The sequence below is a fragment of the Capra hircus genome, chromosome 22 (genome assembly GCF_001704415.2).
Source record: "Capra hircus breed San Clemente chromosome 22, ASM170441v1, whole genome shotgun sequence".
Taxonomy (NCBI): domain Eukaryota; kingdom Metazoa; phylum Chordata; class Mammalia; order Artiodactyla; family Bovidae; genus Capra; species Capra hircus.
This window is the reverse complement of record NC_030829.1, coordinates 48,541,411-48,555,693: the sequence shown is the minus strand read 5'-3', so window position 1 is coordinate 48,555,693 and position 14,283 is coordinate 48,541,411. Positions and strand designations below refer to the sequence as shown.

General features: G+C 59.4%; 1 protein-coding gene across 2 annotated transcripts; it reads right to left on the bottom strand.

Annotated features, from left to right (window-relative positions):
• On the bottom strand, positions 1,945–13,175 carry SEMA3G (semaphorin 3G). Of its 2 annotated transcripts, none has more exons than XM_013973616.2 (16): positions 12,982–13,175; positions 11,156–11,316; positions 10,970–11,032; positions 10,721–10,840; positions 10,368–10,458; positions 10,126–10,242; positions 9,764–9,909; positions 9,455–9,569; positions 9,293–9,362; positions 8,874–9,018; positions 8,344–8,575; positions 8,150–8,241; positions 7,471–7,512; positions 6,543–6,771; positions 6,146–6,285; positions 1,945–4,812 (listed from the first exon to the last, which is right to left on the bottom strand). In XM_013973616.2, exons 1-16 carry the CDS (start codon positions 13,088–13,090, stop codon positions 4,372–4,374), a joined length of 2,313 nt encoding a protein of 770 aa, XP_013829070.2. In that variant the 5' UTR covers positions 13,091–13,175; the 3' UTR covers positions 1,945–4,371. The 2 variants fall into 2 exon arrangements, with proteins under 2 accessions (XP_013829070.2, XP_017893888.1); XM_018038399.1 differs by having other exon boundaries at positions 1,945–4,809.

The following is a 14,283-nucleotide window of genomic DNA, read 5'->3' as shown; positions in this document are numbered from 1 at the left end:
GTAGATCCTTAACTGGAGTGAGAACTGGTCTATTCCTGAGCAGCTGTCTGCTACTTGTAAGGAGATGTGGCTGCTGGGAGCCACCTCAGTTTGCTGGACTGCAGAGCCCTGTGAGACCCACCTCACTCCAGCTGCATCCCGGGTCCTTGCCAGCCCACAGAGAGGAAAACCTGGCAGGAGTCAGCCCTGCCTCCTGACCTGCTGCCTGCCCGCTTCTGCAGTCGGGGGATTCTAGGGGTGTCTGAGACCTGACCCCAGCTTAGCAAAGAAGCCATTTGAGAAAGTGAAAAGGGCTGTCTTCCTCCCTCATCCTGCCCCCACTCTGCCCCTTACCCTTGCTTAGAAGCTAGTCTTGTGGACTATAGGACAGCCACAAGCTTGGAATGAACCCTAACCCTCCGCAGAAGACCATGGCAGATGCAAGAGGAGCAGGAAGTGGGCTGAGGAGGCAGGCTGGGTGTGACAGGACAGGAGCCAGAGGCAGGCCAGAGTCCAGGTCCCAGGAACATCAGACCGGCCGCTTGGCGGCCATGGGGTGTCGGGTCCTGCTGTGGCGCTGGCCATGGGAAACCCAGATGCGTCTATTCCATCTGGGAAGTCAGCGCCTCCAGAGCTTACAGGCTTAGAAGGCAGAGATTAATTAATTAATCTCACATGTAAAGGGAGGGAATTAATCTAACCAGCATTTCCCCCAAAATATGCTCTTCAAAACATTAGAGACATGAAATGGCAGCTGCTCCATGGGGAAAAAAAGGCAGGGGTGGGGGCTAGAGGACCACATGCTTTGGAAGATCATACAGCGCAGAGTAGGCATGCATGTTAATGAGGAACCATCGCGGGGTCCTCAGGAGCTTCACAGGGAAGCAAGCTGGCAGTGCACAGCTCTGCGGGGCTAAGGGGACAGAAATCCCGTGTTTATCTGACTGTTGGCAAGGATCTCAAGAGACAGTTGTTCAAAGGACACCATTTTGGACGTCATTTGACTAACCCCTTTCTCGGAGCCCCTTTCCAGCTCTAGACCTGTTTGAGAAATCATGAAACAGGCCCAAAGACCAGGGGAAGTATAAGACAGGAAAAATCTGGGAGCAGAAGATAGAGTAAAATCCCTGCAGCAGGAAATAGGGCTCCAGATAGGGGGTGGTGGGGTGGGGGGGTTGAGTCCAAGCCCAGGGGGCCTTCAGGGAATGAATGGTGGTGATGTCGGAGCAGAGACACCACGCATCCCAGGGGAGAGGGGGGCTCCCTCCCTATTCACACACCCACCCAGCCCAGCAGTCCACACGGTGCTCTGATGAGGCTTCTCAGATGGTGGTGGCGGCCTGGGGAAAGGCAACAGGGTTTTACTTTCTGTGAGGCCTGGGTGCTTGTGCACAGGCCGGGGGGCAAAAGCAGGGGTCCTGCTCCAGGGCTGGGGTTGCAAGATGGGACTAATGACTGATGACTGTTAAGCATACTAGTCCATAGCATGGGTTGAAAGGCCCATCCAAGCAAGAGCCTGGGCTCTGTGGTGACTTGGGGTGATGTCCTCCCCATTTCTAAAGCAACCCTGCCTTTTCCTACCTCCCTCTGGCACCAGTGGAGTCTGCTCTTGGGGCAGGGGCATGATGTCAGGGGGGGAGTGGGCCTGGGGGAGAGGTGCCTCCTGAAGCCTGCACAGCAGGTCAGACTCAGGGGGTCCCCCTCCTCTCCCAAAGCTGCAGCTCCCACAGCACAGCCTGCCCCCCACCCCCCACCCCGGCTGCCAGCAAGAGCACAGTGGCCTTAATATACGTTGGTATGTGGCTGCTAAAGACAGGCGCCAGGCCAAATGTTGCTGTCACAAAGTCAAGTGTTATTGTGAAAAAGGAGCAGGCTGCCTACGTGCCAGCTGCCCTTTGCCAGCATTTTTTTTTTCCTGGCTCAACATCTTCCTGAAGTTCCAAGAAGTCTCAGAAGCCCATGGGATGGGATTTTCCTAATTTAATAAGCAATCTCAGCTTCATAGGCAAAGCCCTCTGACTTCTTCCTTCCTCTGATACCCATCTCCTTGCCTTTTAGAAAAAACCACCCAGGGTGTTTTTGCCCTCCTGGAATGGACAGGAAAGCCTCCTCATTTACAACTCACATGAATGGCATCAGTCAATTTAGTACAGAAATACACAGACACAATAATGATATAATTACGTGATATAAATATTAGCTTCATCCCTTTCCCTGTAGATTGTGTGGAAAACCCCTGCACTCTCCTCACCAGCGCTCAGGGGCGGTGACGATATAAAGAACAATGGTAATTATGAGAAGTGTGCTTTGAAGAGAGAAACCACGAGGCCCATCCCGACAGATGAATACAAAAATAGAATTCACACATAGAGGCATTTCCAGGAGTGAATAACGCAAGGTACCATGGGGATGAGGGGGGTGGTGGAGATCAGTAGAAGCTGTCCATATTTTCCAAGTCCAGGTGTTCCTGGTCAGGATTTTAAACTCTTCCCTCCATTTCCCGGAGTAACTTCCCCAGGGGACCCAGCCTAGTTGCCACTGAAAACACCTGGGATACAGGGGCAGAGCTGCTGGCAGCTCTGACATCCATGCCTGGGGCTCTTCCATAGCCGCTGTCTTCCCTTCCCCTCTTCTCCAGCCCCCTCCCCACGGTGCTCCTCCTCAGCTTTTACCTGCTGACATCCCAGCCACAGCTGCCCCTGGCTGCAGGCTTCCCAGAGTGCTGTCAGGTTAGCCTCAGGACACAGCTGGCTCACTTTCCACACGAAGAGGGGAAGGGGCCTGTTTCAGATCCCTGAGGTGGCAGGAACCGGGAGGTGAGGAGTGGACGTGGGGCTCAGATGCAATCCAAGGCAGACACAGTCTGGGTTTGAGTTCAGGGAGGCAGGAAGCCCTGTCTTTTTATCTGGTTTTTTTTCCCCCCTTCCTTCATCTAGTCTTTTAATGGAGGGAATCTTGAACCTGAGGCTCTTGTCCCCCTCCTGTCCATTCTGTGCGTCACTGACTTGCTCATATGCAGGCTGGGAACAACTTTTCATTTAGCCCTCCTCCTCCTCCTCCATGCTCCCCAGCCCACGAAACACATTACTGCTGATGGCAAAAACACCTCCCCACACACCCAGACAGAACGTGTCCTGGCCACCTGAGCCGGCAGCACCCCCCAAGAACCAGCAGGCCTTAGCAGCTTCCCCCTGCGATTTTCTCCCTTAAAAGAAAAATATAGGCTTCATAAATGAACCACCCATGACAAACCCTTATTTAGCAGAAACCAAAGATCCCAGGGCGGGAAACCCTCTGGCTGCTGGGCCGACTGATGCCTTCTTGGGGCCTTGAGAATTCCTGCTGCTGGGTCCCGTAGCCGGTCCTAGGGTCTCCTGACCTCGCCCCATCTCAGCCCTCTGTGGCCCCCTAGGCAGAGCGCTGCTTTCTGTCCTTACCACACAGCTTGCTCACACAGCTGCCACGTCCCCACCCTCCCAGGCTGTGTGCAAGCTTGCGTTGCCCTGGGAAAGACAGCCCACTCCTCGAAATACCCCACCTCCCCTCTCCCTATCGCCTAGTCCACAAAGATGAGGGACAGCTTCTCCTAGAATTTACCCTCTCCCTGCCCGTCAACATGGAGACCCTAATGGTGGGGAGAGGCAATCCCATCAGGAGGGGGTGGGCATCCCAGGAAACATGCCTGGCAGCAACGGGACCAGGGGCAGAGAAGCTAGGCTGGGAGGTTCAGGGAGCTCTAGCAGTCTGTGCTTCTGTGATTTTGAGACGGAGAAGAGGGGGTGGGCGGTGGCAGGCAACCACCAAGACATCAGGGCACAAAGTGGGAGGGGGTTCTCTCTGTTCCACCTTCCCAGCGCCTCCACTTTCCCTCCCCACCTCAGTCAGGGTAGGTCTTCTTAGCCAGTGCTAGCTGAGGGGCGACTTCCACCCTCCTCGTCTGCCTGAGGGCCCCCTGCCGAGACACCACCTCATCTGCACCCACACACCCACTCTAAGGGTCACTCAGAATGGCCATTGTTCTGCAGGCTGGGTAAGAACCACCCAACCCTCTTGCCTCTGGGCACAAGCGGAAATGTGCTGTGGGAGCCTTGCTCAAGAACAAATAGCAGACCCACTGGGGTTGCCAGCAGCCAGAGGGTGTTGACTCCCGCCTGGGACTGAGAGCCCAGAGAGGGACAAGGAACAGGCCTGGGATACAGGGCCCTCCATCAGGCCCCAGCCTATCCTGCGGGTGGCCTGGTAGGGGCCTGGGGACAGAGATTCTATCTCCAAGAGGCCATCAGGCACGTTAACCCCCTCTGCCCTAGCTGGGTGGGTGGGAGATGCTGGGGGCTGCTGCTGGCCACTTGGCCCATCCCAACCAGCCCCTCCTCCTCCCTCCTCTGTGTAGCCTCATACCTCCCGGGGTGTCCGATTGCGCTCGGCCTGCACCCGGCTCTTCACCTTCTTGCCCAGCTCCAGCCCCACCCAGCTCTTGCCCTTGGCCTGTTTGCTGCGGCTGCGGCTGCGGGAGGGGCACCACACTCGCTCACAGTACTCATCCACCCGGGGCAGGTTGGCGAAGCCGATGAGCTGCATGATGTCCTTATACCAGGCCTTGGAGTAGGGGGAGGCGGGGCCGCCTCGGGCTGTGGGCTCCTCTGGCCTCGGCTCCCGGGGGAACAGAATGTCGAGCTGTGCAGGCACGATCACCTCCAGAGCCAGGCGGACCACCACCTGGGAGAAGCCGTGCTCCAGAGTCATGCAGGTGTAGGTGCCCGCATCCAGGCGGTTGAGCCTGCGGAACAGCAGCCCCTGCTCTGTTTGCAGGACGCGCTCGTCGGTCTTCACCTGCTGGAGGTGTGGGAGGGCGTGAGGGCACCTGGAGCAGCGCTCGCCCCATCAACCTCTCTGCCCCTTGCTTTTCCACATTTGCCATCTCAGGGCTCATTCTCCCCTTCCCAGCAGCGTGGCAGGCTCAGCGTCCTTGACTGAACTAACTGCCGGCAGGGCCTCACTTTCCCAGAACCTGGGACAGGGCCTGCAAACGGGACTTCTCAAAGATCTGATTGACTAGTTTCTCCCCTCGTCAGAGCTCTGGAGCCCCTATCTTGGCCTTGGGGGCCCCTGGCACACATTCCCAGAGAACAGAGAGGGTTAAAGGGTATTTATGGGCCTTTTCTCGAGTCGGGGTTAACCCCCAGCCCCAGGACTGAAACCCCTCTACACTCGACACTGTACAGAGCTCTCCCTGTCTTGGTCTGCATCGTTCACTCCCCCTCCATTGCAGGACCCACAGGCCCATCGCGGTGTAGGAGGTGGAGCATGGTTCTGATCCGACCCATCTTTGGCCTGGACCCTGTGTGGGCTTTAGTCCGCATGCGTGTACATTGAGGCTGCACTGCTTGGGTGGTGAGTGTTGTGTAACTCCATCTCATTGCTCCCCTGCCCCTGCCCTCCCGGGGAGACTTCTCAGTGCCCAGCCCAACAGCTGGCCCAAGGCTGGCCTCCCCCAGTTCTCAAGCTGGGAGGAGAGCCCCTCCTGTAATCAACTCACTCCCTCCCCTTCCCTATCCGTGGGAGCAGCTTGAGAATGGCTCTTCACCCTGCCCCACCCACGCCCAAGCTCACCCCCCAGACTGAAGCCATCTCTGGGGTTGACAGACTTTTCTGGATGGGGGAGGAGAGGGCCTAGGCAGTCAGCTGGACTCTAGGGAGGAAGTGAGAGGCCAGGCAGGTGTACTTGTGTGTGTGTGTGTGTGTGTGTGTGTGTGTGTGTGTGTGTGTGTGGTGGAGGTGTATGTGCAAGGGCTGGTGGTCAGGGGCCCAGGGCTCCTAGGGTGAAGGAAGACCTTGAGGAAGAGACCCCTTCAAAGATGAGCCATATGTATAAGCATGGGGGCCTTCCTGACCAGCCCAGACCCCCTTCCCTGTCCGCCATCTCTGCTACGCCCTCAGACAGAGCCCAGCCCGGTGCCTGGGAATCTGTGGGGTGCCTGTCACTGGAGAAATTCTACCACACCTGGCCTGGGTGTTCCAGGTGGCAGGAACGGGGCACCTCCTTCTAGGCACCCCAGGGGCCTGGTACACACTTTTCTTAAGTTGATCTTGGCAGGTTCCCCCCGAGAGTTCAGGGAGGGGTGTGACCGCGGGACGCATGCAGGCTGGAGCCAGGGTCCTCACTCACCTGCTCAGGCCTCTCGTCCCCGGGCCTCTGCAAGAACCAGCGCACAGCAGCCTGTGGGGACTTGGGCAGGCACTCTAGGAAGGTGCTGTTGTGCTCCGTGCCATAGACAGTGGTGGTCGCTGCAAGTCCCGCAGTCTCCTCTGGGGGAGATTTGGAAGTGGGCTCAACTCAGGAGCTATAAGGCCCCCAGCACCACCGACTGACTCCCACAGCCCAGGCCCCCCATTAATGTGACAGGGACTAGGCATCTGCTGGTCTCTAACCCCTCTCTCTACCCAAAGACCCTGCACCCATAGCTGACAGGAGTTACACACGGAGAAACTGAGGGCTGCCTGTGACCACAGGAGCAGCCTGAGGCCACACTCCACAGGGGCAATCGGTGCCCTCCGCTGCTCACCCTCCTGGCTCTGGCCCAGGCACTGCAGGGCAGGGTTGCCGTGCCGGATGTCCTGGCGGCGGAAGCGCCGTTTGCTGGTGCCCGGCCGGTAGCGGGTGCAGGAGGCACCGTCCCAGGCGCAGTAGGGGTCCCGAGCCAGGCAGCACTCCGCACAGGCGCTGCCATATGTCTCGCACTGGTGCAGCTGCAACCGGGCCACGCCCAGCCTCGAGCCCACGTACAGCATTTGCTGTGAGGGACACAGGCAGAGCCCGAGGTGAGTCTGAGCTCCACACAGAAGCAGCTAGGCTCTCAGCCCCCTCAGCACTCCTGAGACCCCTGACATTTGCAAGAGTCTTTCAGAACCTCTTGAGTGCATTCCCAGAACAAAAAACGTTTATCACCATGTGATCTACATCGGACCCTATGCTAGGGCGTGGGGGACACGCAGTGCCTCCAGGGGCTTCTCTCTACAGGGCTTTTCCGACCCTCCCGGCAGCAGACCTTGGCCCTCCACCCCAACGGCTTCGCCTCTGACTTTAGAGGTGAACTCTGCCTTGAGCAGTCGTAGCACAAAAGTCGAGATTTACCCAAAGATAAACTGGGGCGGATGAATTTGGGGAGATTTTGCCACTTGCAAAAGGACACACAGCTTGTCCCTAAAATCTGTTTGATGTAAAATCTGGATCCTGTTTTCAAGCACGATTTTGTCTGCCCTGAGTTGCTGGCCTTTGTGGATCTCCCCTTATCTGAACACAGGCTCACTTACTGAGGGCCTCCCATGCCCATGGGTTTCGTGCATGGGAATCGCAGCTCCCAGCTGAACCCTCAACCCTCATTGCAGGGCCTGATCAGGCAGCCCCAGGACCTGCTGGGAAACAGCAGGGCTCAGGGAAACTTCAGGAGATCAGAGGAAGGAGGATTTGGCGGCCACGGCAGCTGCTCTTACCCTTTTGACGGAGATCTCCATCTCAGTGATGGGTGTTGGCACCTGGGAAAGAAGCGAGACCTCCCCTGAATCCCTGCTTTCAGCCTCTCCCAGCCTCTGAGTGAAAGCCATCTTTCTCCCAGGTCAGTGCACTCCCTGGCAACTAAGGCCAGACGGTCTTTCCCACACATTGTGTTTTAGAAAGGTCCCCTCTCCCTGGCTGGCCTCCAAGGCTTGGCTAAAAGCACAAAGCTCTGGTGTCCCCTCCCACAGCCCTGTCCCCCAGCAATGAGGCAGCTGTCCCAAATCACCCATTCCACCCACTTGGGGAAGCTCAGCTGTTCCCCAAACACAGACAATCCTCTGCCTGACTCTGTAGAGGGGTCAACAGAACCCCTTGGGGTGTCAATCACCCCTCACTGCAACCTGAGCCTGGCAGGGCTTTGTCAAGGGGCGATCGCCTTGGCCATCTGTCTCTGGGCCCCCCACCTCTCAACTCACAGACTGTGTCTCCAGGCCCACAGTCATTTAGAAGCGTCAGCAAGGCCTCTGCGATAGTGAGGCCCACTGCCCACTGACTGCGGGTTCGGCAAAGATAGGCCCATTTCCCTCCTACACTTTGCTCCTGCTTCCTTGTAGCCAGGCCTAGACACAGGGATGGGGCCTAAGGGAATCCTCCCCATCAGTTCCCCCTGCTCACCTTAAACACCTGGAGCTCTTCCAGAAGTACTTCCTCAGGCTCTGCAGAGCTCCCCCCCTGGAGGGCAATGACCTTGAGCACGGACCCTGAGTCTGGGGCAGGGGAGGAGGGGTCACTGGGAGAGGAAGGGGCAGAGGGGCAGCTCAGGTCCCCGCACACCTCCCCTGCCCGGCCACCCCATGTAGCCCACCTACCAGTCCCCAGAAAGATGACGTCGTAGGTCCCATCCTCTGCCTCCACGCGGTCCACCACGATCTGACGTAGCTGCTGCGCCAGATGGGTTTTGACAAGGACAGGGCGACCCCGCCGGGGACGCACGGGCCGGAACATGAGTGGGTGGGCTCGGGCAAACTGCAGCACCTCATCCGGGTAGTCTTTGGTGCTGCCAAAGGGCCGTCCTGGCTGTGCAGTCATCTTACTGGGGCACTGTAGGCCGTGGCAAAGGGAGCGCCTGAAGCCTCCTGGGTTGTCGCATTCCCCACCCCCAGTCTGTGTCTAGATTCCACTGGCTGTTCACACCAGCCTCCGAGGGACACCTTGTGGACCCTTCATGCTGTATGAGAGACTCCTCAGTGTAGCCAGGGCTCCGCTCCCCTCCTCACCCCACCCAGCCCAGCCACTGCCCTGGCGCTTCGTGCAGACACAAGCCTGCCCTTGGCCTCTAGAGCCCCTCCCAGCATCTACTCAGCCCTCTTCTCTGCCCTGGTCCCAGGCAGATACTCACCATGCCAGGACGTGGAAAGGGCACCTTGCCCCCATAGGGCCCCCATTGGTGCTGGGGACCATCTTGGTGGGCAAAGGGCCCCTTGAAGACCTCCCAGATATCAGCCATGTGGTACACACAGACGGCATAGCCCTGGAACACAGCGCTGCAGAGGACAGGCCAGGATAGTCAGGCCGGGGAGGTTCTCAGAGACAGGAAGGGGGCAGCCTAGTTCCATAGGGAGGATGATGGTGCCCGCGGTCAGCAGAGACGGGAAAACAAGGACACCCAGGCAAAGGATACAGCCGCAGAGTCACTGAGTCAGGGACAGAGTCAGGGACCCCTGGCTAGGCTGGGACGTGAGAGCAGGGGCTCAACAGGGGAGGCCAGGGTGCAGAGACAGGGCCGGGGGTGGAGGTGAGGGGAGGCTATCTGCCCACCTGACTGTGCTGAACAGCGCGTACACCTCCAGGCTCTTCCCCGAGTTGGGCCACAGCAGGAAGACGTCCTCTGGGAGACAGAAGGCCACCGCCAGTGCCGCCCGCTCATGGGCTCTGAGCCCTCTCCAGCCCTCACCCCACGTGCTCTGGCCATGCCCTTACCCAGCTGGTCGAAGTGGGTCTCGGCGCCGCCAGGGCCAGGCACGGAGCAGAGCAGCCTGGCCTTGAGGAAGGTGCTCCACTTGTTCACCAGCACCCGCTGGCCGCCCGCATCATTCTGGAGGGTGGGGGCCAGTCAGCCTTGGGGCCCGAGGACAGCCGCCCCCCTTCCTGCTCCTCCACCCTCACCCTTGGAGGGAGGCATGGATGTCAGCCCCACACCCTCGCCTCAGTTTGTTTCAGGTGGGGACAGGGCTGGGAAGACGTGTATGGCCAGGATTCCAGCCCCACTGTCCCTCCCACAGCTCTCACCACGCAGACGCGGCCCACTCGGCTGACGGTGGCACGGCCCGGGCCTCCGTCAGGCGAGGGGACCGTCTCCGAGAAGAAGAAGTACACCTTGTCATCATCCGGATCGGAATTGTCAGGGATCCGGGCAGCCAGCACAAACCTGGGGTCTGGGAGGCAACAGGGAGGAGTTGGCAGGGCCCTCACGAGGAGGAACAGGGCAGGGGTGAGCCAATGAGGAGGAGAGGCGCAGGGACCCCAGGGACCCCACTGGGTCTTAGGGAGTGGAGTGGGGATGGGCTGCCCTCCGGTCCCCACTCCCTCCTCGCTGCCGATGCTGGGGCAGAACCCAATCAGCCTTGCCCTTCGCAGAGCCCTGAGCTCACCGTGCAGGAGGTTCTGGTCAGAGTCGGAACGCAAGGCTGGTCGGGGACCCCCAGACCGGAAGATCATGGCCTCATGCCCCAGGAAGTCGGCATTGAGGCCTGTGTACAGCTCCCCTCCTAGGGTTGGGGTAGGGGCAGAGTCAGGGGAGGAGGGCCAGGCCCTGAACCCAGCCCATCCCTTTCCCATGATGCTGGCCGACCCCCACCCTTGTCATGCCGGCCCTGGCCTGGGTGTCACCCACCTACAAAGGTGCTGGCGAAGGGACGACTGGGCTCGTGTGGGCATCTCCCCCTCCCACTTTCCATGCTTCGGGGCTCCAGATGGAGCACATGCTGGGAAGAGGGACGGAGGGAGAGGTGTTACCTGGGAAAGCAGTGCCAGCCCCCGGGCAGTGGCCATTGCGTGCGGCCAGACAGTGGGGGTGGGTGGAAGGCGCCCTCATTCAAGACCTTGCCAGTAGGGGCGGCTCCTTGGCACAAAGGCGCCTTTCAGGCTCTGACCCCTATGCCCTGACCCAGGCTCAATGGGTGGAATTCAGACAGCAGGAGGAAATGTCACAGCTTCCCAGCCCTTTGTGGGGCCGCTGCAGCTCACCTCTCCACGATGCCCAACAGCAAGGAGGGCACAGGTGGGCTGGAAGGCGCCAGTGCCACACGCCAGCAGATGGGTCCGGTTGTGGGGGTGCAGCAGCCGTACAAAGTTGGCACACTCCACCTGGGGAAGGAAGGCAGGGGTGGGTCTTGGGTGAGACTGAGGTCTGTTCCACACGGCCCCAGCTCAGGCACCTGGGGTCAGGGCCTGCGTTGGTCAGGGTGGGGGACCGTCCCTCCTGATAGCACTCACCAAAGGATCTCTTCCCTTGCGAACGCACTCCTCTCTCTGTCCGGGCTGTGGTGGCCACAGGACCTGAAACACAGCCAGGTCAGCCTGGCTGACCCCTGACCTCACAGCCTCAGTTGCCCCAGTCAGCCTCCTGTCTGGAGTCACCTAGCCCTCAGAGGGAGTTGCTTCCCAGACAGTCCAGCTCACCTCCCTGGGATCCGGCCACGTCTGGTCCAACCGCAGAGAGTAGATGGCATCACGGCCGCCCAGAAACAGGCGGTCCCGGTACTCGTCCAGGTACAGGGCCTGAAGGTCCAGGGAGCCCCGGGGGCCCAGAAAGATGGCAGAGCGGTTGGCAGATAGGAGGTCTAGGAGGGAGCCGAGGGAGGGGGTCAGAGCTGCTGCTCAGCCCGCTTCTCCAGCCAGTGCGTGGAGGTGGAGGGTCTCAGCTGTGCGTCTACCGCCCCCCACACACTCACATCTGGAAAATGTTTCCATCCACAGGGCTGCTGGAGGGCTTCTGGGAAGTGACTCCTGGGGGTGGGTGGGACAGGGGACTCAGAGCCCCCCACCCAGCCAAGCCCACCCAGAGGCCTGCCCCCTTTCCCTCCACTCCATGGCCCCCTGGTCTTCAGTTCACATCTCCTTCCTCTGGCTCATCTGTGCTCTACCGGCTCCTCAAGGAAGACGGCCCCACCAGCAGAACTTACGGCTGCAAGCTGGGCAGAGTGCTGGGAGAGCCTGGGGGAAGGCTGGGTGGCCTGAGCAGCATACAAGGCTGACTCAGCGGGACGGGCAGACAGACAGGGGAGAGCGTTCCCAGCAGAGGGAGCATCTGCCTAAGGCCTGGGTGTGGGAGAGGCCAGGTAGGGCCAGGCGGATCTCTAGGCTCTGGTCCAAGGACATGGCTAAAGAGGGCTTTCTCCTCCATAGATGCTGCCTATCCAGAAATGGAGGTGGCTATCTGCAAATGATGATCCCAGGAGGTGGGAGTCCTGAAATAGGTCCCTGGGGTCCAGCTAGGTCACTGGAGGAGACAGGTGTGCAAACAGACAGCAAGATGTCTGGCCACCTTGGGGAGGGAGAATAGCCAAGCCTGCCCCAAAGGTTAGCTTTTCTATGCCCAAACACTCAACTCTATTCCCAAACTCATTAACAGCCTCTTCCAGGAAGCCTTCCATGACTGACAGTACTTTGTAGATTTGCCCTATTTGGACCTTTTCTTGTAGCCTGACTTCCCCAAAGCCACAGCTCCCAGGGCAGGACCCCATTCCACCCCCTCCTCCCCAATCCCCCCACCACCACACTCCCTTCAGACTCTAGAGTGGGGCCATGTCCTCCACCCCCCAACTCTCCAGAGAAGGCCTGAGTCTTGCCCCTTGGACTGGGGGAAGGTGACCATCCCTCTGGTTTCCCCAGGAAGAAAACTCTGTGGCAAGCCTGTGTCTCATCAGATTCACAAGAGGCTTGTGCCGGCTGCAACACAATATGCCAGGTTAGATCTGCAGAGGAACTTCCTGGACCAGGATGGGCAAAGAAGGGAAGCTACACAGAGCCTCATGGATGGAAGGCCAGCATTACAAAGTGGGCTGCCAGAGGTAGGAGTGGGAACAGGGTTGTGGGGATTGGCTGAGGGGCCCCTCTTCCCCATTGCCTCCCCTGGGCAAGGAGCTGAGAGTGGACAGATCCTCCAGACTTGCCCTCTCTGCCCCCTCCCCATCTCTCTCTGCCACCTCTACTGAGCTCCCTCTCCTTTTCTCTACAGCCCCCTCACTCAAGTTCTCCCCCAGTGTGTCTCCGTCTCCCAAGGATTGGTCCCCCTCCCCCTGCCTTCCTCCCAGGAGCCTCTGGCGGCCAGAAGGGAGCACATGGCCGGGAATAACTGTAAAGTCCTTCCCGCAGGCTGTGCTAGGAGTGGCTGATCCCCCCTCCGGCTGGCAGGACAGACTGCCTGGGGCTGGCTAGAGTCCCACACCTGGGGCACAGCAGGGTCAGGGGCGCCATGGACACGCACACAGAGAGCACTGCCCTACCTCGGAAGGAGAGCCGCAGGCGGGGCACGCTGGGGCCGGGGCTGGGACTGCCGCCCCGGAGGAGAAGGCACCCCAGGAGGCAGCAGACGGCCCAGGCTGAGGGGGCCATGCTGAGGAACGGGGGCGCAAGCTGCTTGCAGAGCTGCCCTGGGTCCCGCCGCTGCCGCTGGTTGTAGTTTGCCCAGTTGCCGCCAGGCCTGCTTCTGCTACTTATAAGGCAGCGGCTCCACCCTGTCCAAGGCGGGGAGGAGGAGGGAGGGGTCAAGTGCCCTGCCATCCACCTGCAGCCTCTCCCTCAACCTCAGCTGGCCCAGTTGGTGGCTCTGTGTCAGAATAGCTGCTTCTCCATTTGGGAGACTTTTTTTCTGGCCAGGCTATGGATGGTTTATACAGAAATGTCCATAAACCCAAGTCCCTCGGCTCTAGCAAAATGTCAAGGGGGAGAGAGAGCCTGGAAGGGAGATCAGAGGTTGATGAGCTGGATGGGTGGTCTAGCTGGGCTCTCTTTTACTCCTCGCCCCTCCACTGCTCATGATAGGGACCCCCCCCCATAGGTTGATTCTGTGCCCAGGTTCCTAACACCAAGAGTCCAGCCCCCTGAAGCCTTGGCCTGGCTCCCCAGCTCCCCTGGCAGGGCCCAAGTTGCCTAGGGGTACTCATTCCAGCCCAAGGGACTCCGTGCTTTGGAAGAGGACTTGAAGTCTGGCCGCACTTTACAGATCTGAAATTGGCAACAGATGAATGGCCAGACTTCTCCACCCAGGCCTATTCCTGTCTGGCCTCCAGGCCCCACATCCCATTTCACTGGGTCAGGAAACAGGATTCACCTTGTGCCAGAGAAGCCCCCTTTGCCCTGCCTCCCTCCTCCAGTTCTCCCAGAGTTCCAGGGCCCAGAGCATCACCAGGTGAACGGTGGGTTCTTCCCAGACTTCCCCTCTGCCTGTAGGCCCTCTATCTATGGTTCCTCCAGAGTGAAGGTAGGGGAGGATGCTCATGCCCCCATTCCATCTGCTCTGAGCGCTGATCCAGGGGACAGGAGAGTCGCGGAATAGCAACAAGAGGGAAGATGAGGCTGAGAGGCTGAATAAGGACACTCGAGGAGACCCCACTCCCAACATCCCTGCAACAGTAGTCCCTGTCTCCACCCTCCACAGCTGCCACCCCACCACACCCCATTCCAGACCCCTACACTCAGAATCTGAAGCCTCGGGTGCTAAGATTTCAACCTTGAGCCAGCATCTTGGTGCTCCCAGGATTCTAGAAACTTTTGTAAGTTAGGCCTCCTGGAGATATGAGCCTGAA